Source organism: Takifugu flavidus, chromosome 12 (genome assembly GCF_003711565.1).
Source record: "Takifugu flavidus isolate HTHZ2018 chromosome 12, ASM371156v2, whole genome shotgun sequence".
Taxonomy (NCBI): Eukaryota; Metazoa; Chordata; class Actinopteri; order Tetraodontiformes; family Tetraodontidae; genus Takifugu; species Takifugu flavidus.
Window position 1 is genome coordinate 443,980 of NC_079531.1, and position 6,860 is coordinate 450,839.

At 54.8% G+C, this 6,860-nt stretch overlaps 2 protein-coding genes across 3 annotated transcripts; one reads left to right on the forward strand and one right to left on the reverse strand.

Moving 5' to 3' along the window:
* Positions 1-600: 600 nt before the first annotated feature.
* Positions 601-2,084, reverse strand: polr2d (RNA polymerase II subunit D). The gene is made up of 4 exons (XM_057049696.1): positions 1,776-2,084; positions 1,254-1,434; positions 1,084-1,179; positions 601-935 (listed from the first exon to the last, which is right to left on the reverse strand). The coding sequence occupies exons 1-4, from the start codon at positions 1,846-1,848 to the stop codon at positions 857-859; spliced, it is 429 nt and encodes a 142-aa protein (XP_056905676.1). The 5' UTR covers positions 1,849-2,084; the 3' UTR covers positions 601-856.
* Positions 2,085-4,626: 2,542 nt separating this feature from the next.
* On the forward strand, positions 4,627-6,860 carry LOC130534959 (uncharacterized). Of its 2 annotated transcripts, XM_057049692.1 has the most exons (12): positions 4,627-4,766; positions 4,857-4,948; positions 5,024-5,129; positions 5,201-5,280; positions 5,354-5,422; positions 5,516-5,576; positions 5,680-5,696; positions 5,764-5,821; positions 5,996-6,088; positions 6,172-6,232; positions 6,303-6,664; positions 6,725-6,797. In XM_057049692.1, the coding sequence occupies exons 1-11, from the start codon at positions 4,728-4,730 to the stop codon at positions 6,575-6,577; spliced, it is 951 nt and encodes a 316-aa protein (XP_056905672.1). In that variant the 5' UTR covers positions 4,627-4,727; the 3' UTR covers positions 6,578-6,664; positions 6,725-6,797. The 2 variants fall into 2 exon arrangements, with proteins under 2 accessions (XP_056905672.1, XP_056905671.1); XM_057049691.1 differs by lacking the exon at positions 5,680-5,696 and having other exon boundaries at positions 5,747-5,821; positions 6,725-6,860.

Below are 6,860 nucleotides of genomic sequence, written 5' to 3' on the forward strand. Positions count from 1 at the left end.
CTAATATCTCATCTTATGCTAATGACATTAAAGCCTGCTCACTTCCTGCTGCTTTGGTGGAAGGGGACATGAGGCTTCTTTAATTCTAAGGTATCTCAGCACAGCGTGACTCCAGTAAACCAGTCCCAGAGGCCAGTTAACCGCCTTTAAACCCCCCGTGACTGAGCACCACCCACCTCTCCAGCCGGGGGAGCGAGAAGACTCGGCAGCTGCAGATGTGTGGGCAGATGTTGGTGTGGTGGAATATGTACATGTAATAAAGCATAAAATGGTGGCGTGTGACTCATAGCAGAGGTCACATGACTCCATCCCATAGTTGTAGGCGAGTGGTTAACGGAGACTGAAGATGACCAGTAGTGAGGAGACGGTCGGGACTGAGGACTGATCCAAAGAGGAACTGGTTCTCATGGTCCCTGCAGACCTCTTCCACCCACTTGAACCCGTGTTTGTCGGGACACTTTAGCTCCATCAGCCGACCAGGGTCTCCAGGCATGGAGGGACCCCCCCCCCCGCTAACGGAGCCCCAACCTCAGTGGTCGGGGCCACAGAGTGACCATGAGGATCAGCAGCGTGTTCACAGATCTCCAGAAGAAAGTCAGATTCTTTAAAACAGGTTAAATCTGCGTTTTATTAACGTTCTGATATCAAAAACAAGACTAAACGATACATCGGCACCTTTGAATCGACACTATAAACCAGTGGAGATGGAGGCTGGAACCCTCTGAATGTTCTGAACGTCTCCTGGACCCAGTGGTGATCTGGGATCACAGCACAAAGTCTCAGACGTACGGTGGAATCCTCGGCTGACACCAAAGCAGAAGAGGCCCAATGAGCCGGTTCTGTCCTGGTCCAGGTCTCAGTACTGGAAGCTCCTCTTGGTCTGGATGTCATCCAGGATCTGTTGCAGCTCATCGTCCTCAAACCGACCCTCCAAACTGGGGACACATGCTAACGTTAGCGATCGGCGCTTTAACACCACAGAATTTTAACGTGAAACAAAATGAAAATTTGATCAGATCCATTTAGTTTCACGGTTCCGAGTGCCTACGGTCAGGCCCGGCCCGGCCCACAAAGGTTCCTCACCTGGGAATCAGGGCTTTGGCCTCTTCGGCAGCTTCAGGACACAAATTAGCTAAACTGGCCAATTCAAACTTGTGGAGCTTTTTCTGCAGGAGGAGACTGAAGGAAGAAGAAGTGGACATCAGAACCACAGACCAGAACACTGACAGAACCTGCTCAGACCTGCTCCTGACCTGCGCACGGCAGCGATGGTCTCTCGGTTCTTGAAGCGGCTGAATCGGGCCGTGTAGTTCAGGGTCTTCATGAAGACCTCGGAGAGTTCCTGCTCGTCTTCAGCGCTCTCGTTCTGCTGCTTCCGGTGCTCCAGCAACATGTGGACCTCCGAGTTGAGCAGCGTTTCTGCGTTCTCGAACTCTGCAGCACAACGAGGACAGCAAGTTAGTCCCTGTCCTGGAGGACACCAGCGGGACTGTCCTGGACACCAGCAGGGTCCTGGAATAGACCCGCCGGGGGGCGTGGCTACTCTGAGCCACCGGAGAAACGCAAATATAAACGTGTTTTACTTTAGTAAGTTTCAGTCGAATATTAAGTGATAATATTATGCCCGGGCAAAAGGAGGACGTCTGGCCACGTCGATAAGGACATAAGTGGTTTATATCGTAGCTGCAGCGTGACACATAGCATCACATAGCACCGTGCTAAGGTATCAGCCGTTAGGCCGCAGAATCAGGACAGACGTCCGGTACCGTACGAACCTTTAGGGAAAAGCAGCTGAGACGCATCTTCTTCAACATCCCCGACAGGAACCGTCCCGCCTGGAGCCGCCATGACCGACACCAGCCGCTAACGGGCAGGACGAGCTTCAACCACCCACAGAACAAGCTGCCGTCGGCCTGGAGACGCGAACAGGCTCCGGAAACAGCGACGGACAAAGTTCAGACAAAGTTCAGACAAAGTTCAGATTACTCCGTTCGGGAGCGGGCAGAGTTTTAGAGAATACAGACAAACGTTTTCGTCCACACATACGCATCGGGAACCACTTCCGCCAAACAAATGAACTATTTCCGGCGAGTTCTGGTTTTTTTTTAAAATCTTTATTTAAAAAAATCGCCATACAGGAAATCTAGAACAATTATATAAACAATAAAAGAGTCGCGTCAAGTAAATAGAAAACAGGATAAGAAAATATCGAAAAGATCAGAAAGCTTAGGAGGAATCGGGATATAGTGAAAACATTTATATTCAGGTGGCTGCACATATTAATGGTCGTTAATGCCTTTTTCGGTTCTTGAATCTCAAATTAAATTAAAGTTTGTTCAACACCTTTCCAACAACCCCCCACAAAATCTTTTTCATAGTTCCTCTAATCCTCTACCGCAGATTTCACTGTTTCTTCAATCTACTGAAGTGTTTAAATTTTGATTCTATGTCGATATTACATTTATGGTGGAGCTTTAATTTTGAAAGGTCTTTCCGGAAGTCCGCCTCAAAGGTTCGCTTTTATCGCGCTGATTTCACAACACTCGTGTTCATTTCAAAGGAACTCTGGAGCAAAGCGAGCAAGCTTCAGAAATGATCTGCATCTTATTAGTAGCCGGCCACGGCACCGTCCTGGAGACGCAGATTAAGGTAACGCGGAAATTTAAAAATGTACAACTACGGCTAACGGGTTCGCTCAGAATACCCTGAAAGTTTTGAATAATGCACTTTCCGGTGAGCAAGCCCACCTAGAGGTGCCAGCTGCAGGAGCCTCACGTTTAACTGCTGTTTTCGGCATCTATTTGTGAAAAACTGTGTCGCTGGAGTTTAGTAAAAGGCCATTTTTAGCTTCTCACCTTTGTATACACAGAACACTGCCCCTAGCGGCCAGCGGCGGAATAAGGGCCGTTCTCTTCCGTTACCATGGTCACTTCATAATGCACAAAAACTCCATTTGCGGTGTTTTCACACACTGGGAAGAGGCATGCTGGTTGCTGGGGTTCCCCCTCTTAGCTTAGTCTGGATTTGGCCCTGCTGCTGAGCACTCGTCCCTCTTGCCCCCCCTCCCAGAACGACACCACGGGGCTGTACGGCCACCTGGCCGGGGTTCCCAAGGCTCTGCTCCCTGGGATCGGAGGCAAGAAGATCCTTGACTTCTGGTGGGAAACGGTGAACATGTGCGTCCCATCTGAACATCCTTCCTTGTTCTGTCTAATTGGAGCTGAACTGAATCTGACTCTTCTTCAGGCGCCAGTTGTTCACCGACGTGTATCTGGTCACTAACGCAGACAAGTGAGTTCCTCCCGCGTGGTCACCGAGGGTCAGGCCGTCGCTCCTCATTCCCCCCCCCCCCCTCTCCTCTGAGCAGGTACAAACACTACGAGCGCTGGGCCACAGCCAACGACTTCCCCGTGGAAAACGTGGTAAATGACGGCAGCACCAGGCTGGAGGACCGTCTGGGGGCGGTGGCGGACCTGGAGCTGGTCATACGCAGCCGGGCGCTGCACGACGACGTGATGGTGGTGCGTGTCGTCCAGGTCGGGGGGGCGGCGACGGGTTGCTAGGCTGCAGCTACACTGGGAACCTTTGTGTTGGCAGATTGCAGGTGACATGCTCAGTGCTGACCAGAACTTCGACGTTGCTCAGGTGATCCGATTCTTCAGGTCAAAGGTGAGAGTCGAAATAAAGGGGGCCGAAGCCTCGAGAGCACCCGAGGGGGGTGTGAACATCCTCTCTGCCCCTGACGGAGGTCGTTCAGCTTAATATTATGGGATGTTTCTGTGCTGCAGCCTGGAGAGCTGATGATTTACTATGAGCTGGAGGAAGGTGAGAGCAGCAGCTCCAGGGGCATCGTGGAGGTGTGTCCCCACACCCACAGGTGAGCGGGACAACGGCTCCTTACGCAGGGCCTGATCCCACCAGCAGCAGGTAAAGCTGCCCTGTAACAGGAGGAAACCTGGAGCAGGACCTCCTTTCTGATGGTTGGCTGGGCGGAGGAAGTGGGGGCGGAAATCTTGGCTGTCAACAGAGGAGGAGGGGTCAGAGGTCAGCAACGGATGCAGAGGGGCGGGGGGGCATAACCCACAGAAAAAGGTGTAAACATCACTGACCTACTGGGGGGGATAAATATGATAATTATGTCCCCCTGAGGACCTGGAAGGTCAGGAGAAGAACTTAAATGCCTCTTAACTTATGAGCAACAAAGGAAGCGACGCCAGTAGAGGAGTCATGTGATCAAAGGAAGAGGCGCCAGTAGAGTCGTCATGTGATCTCTGTGGTCACCTGGACCCGGACGGGTTCCTCATCACCTCTTCCCCATGTTCATGTCGGTGTGGATGTTACTCAGCACGGCCACCAGGGGGCGCCCGCGCCTCATGGATGTTACTCAGCGCGGCCACCAGGGGGCGCCCGCGCCTCACCTTGCAGCATAAATCAACGCTCCCTCCACCACCCGATCCTCATAATCTGTTCATGCAGGATCACTCGGTTCCTGGAGAAGCCCGAGGGAGGCCTGACGGCATCTCGGCTGGCCAGCGTCGTCTTCTACTGCATCCGAAGGAACTCGCTGTCCCACCTGTCCGACTCCTCAGCCTGCACCCGACGGCCGGACGGAGCCTGGACAGTTCTGGGTGTGTTTAGCACGGCGGCGGCTAATGAGCGGCTGGTGACTGACGGCTGTTTCTGCTCAGGAGTGGCTCGTTAACCACAGGCAGCTGGAGGTGTTCGGGATGAAACTTCCCTCTGGCTTCCAGCTGATTGGACAAGTGGTTGGTGTCATCATCATCATCATCGTTATGACCACGGTCATGCGTGGACGCCGCGGTCCTGACGCCGTGTCCTGATCTCCGTCTCCTCAGGGCCTCCCAGACTACACCAAGTGGCTCACACACTACTCCACCAAGAAGCGGGACCATCCCGCCGAGCCGATCGTGTGCCGGTCCTACGCCAGGTAGGAGCTCAGGTCTTGTTGCTCCTGGTCAGCGCCGACCAGCAGAGGTTAAAGGTCACTCGTGTGTTGCCTCAGAGTGGGATTGATGGGAAATCCCTCGGACGGGTTCAATGGGAAAACCATCGCCATGAGCGTCTCCAACTTCTGGGCCGAGGTCACTCTGGTGGAGAGTGCGGCTTTGGTAACGTGCACGTGTCCGACCAGAACATCGGTCTTTGCTGCGGTGCCAAACGCCGTCCTGGGCTTTTGCAGGTGTTGGTGCCTCATCCGCTCAACGATCCGACGGCCTTCGGAAGCTTGCAGGATCTGTTCTGCATCAGCAGGAAAGAAGGGTGCGTACGCCAGCAGTGCACGTGCCTGTGCACGTGCCACTCCCTCCCATCCTCTCGTTACCTCCTCCTGCAGGTACCTGGGGGGGCTGCGGCTGCTCCAGGCCACCTGTAAGAAGTTCTACCAGTTCTGCTCCAACCAAGGGTGAGTCGGGAGCATCGGCCCGATTTAAGCTGGGAAACATTTGTGGCTCCGCCTCTGTCGGGAGAGTCGGGAGTGACCGGTGTCTCCCTGCAGGATCGCACTGACGAAGCAGAACTTCACGTTAAGATACGACACCAACATTCCTCGGCAGGTGGTGAGCTCGCCTTCCCTTCGTGATGAGTCTGACGTAGCAACAGAACCTCGTTAAACACGCTGGCCTCTGTCCCATGGTGACCTTTGCTCTTGTTTTAATAAAGGGCCTCGCTGGGAGCAGGTAAGTGACTATTTCAGACCGTTCTGGAGCTTCCTCACCTGGAGACTCAGGCTTCCTTCCTTCTCAGCGCCATCGTCTCGGCCACCCTCAAGTGCCTCATGAAGTTCTACAGCATTACAGACAACGTGAGTGACCCACAGTCGCCAGGGGGCGGGGACACGTCTGAGCGGCTAAAGAGGGGCGGGGACACGTCTGAGCGGCTAACGGGGGGCGGGGACACGTCTGAGCAACTAACAGAGGGGGGGGGACACGTCTGAGCAGCTAACGGGGGGCGGGGTCACGTGTTTGCCTCCCTGCAGGACCTCCCGAAGCCCATCCGAGCCAATTTCATCCTGAACGTGGAGACCGATGAACTCTTCATCACGGCTGGTCTTCAGGACAGAGTGGTGCAGGTGAGCCGGGCCGGGCCGGGGGGGCCGGGCCGGGGGGGGCTAGCGTCGCGTCGCTAAAGCACCAACCCTCTCCTCCTCCGCAGGTCTACGAAGGTTTGGTCTACATGGACTTCAGCAGGACGCTGATGGACGAGCACGGCTACGGTGGGACACTGCTCCTCTGTAAACGCTGAACTTTCGGTCCAAACATGCGGTTCTGTCCTCGACCCACCAGGGAGCTACGTGTCCATGGACATGGGGGCGCTGCCTCCGTTCTGGCTGGCCTACCTGAGTGACCCCAGCGACTCCGGACGCATCCACAGCAACATCAGGCAACGCTGGCTCAGCGGTTCGTCCTCCTGCCAAAGTTCTGACCCGGCTGAGGGGGGGGGGCTGGTCTCCGCCCACACCGGCGCCCTCCTTTGGCTCCTCCCATCGCACGCATGCGTGACCACACCTGTGTTTTCACAGGGGAACTCTGGTCGTGGAGGCGATGAGGACGTTCGCTGAGCTCACCGATCGAGCCAGGGTCGCCCTGGAGAACCGGGACTGGACCACCCTGGCGCAGCTGATGGACCAGAACTTTGAGCTGCGCAGGTAGAACCGCTGCTTTGACTTTGAGGAATCCTTCATCTCCCACGTGAATCTCTCCCTCAGGACCGTCTACACGGACGAGTGTCTCGGGCCGGGGAACCTGAAGATGGTCCGGCTGGCGAAGAAGGTCGGTGCTGCTAAATGTCTGCAGGCTACAGCAGATGAGTTGGGTCAGACATTTTGTTGGGTCTCACAGTTC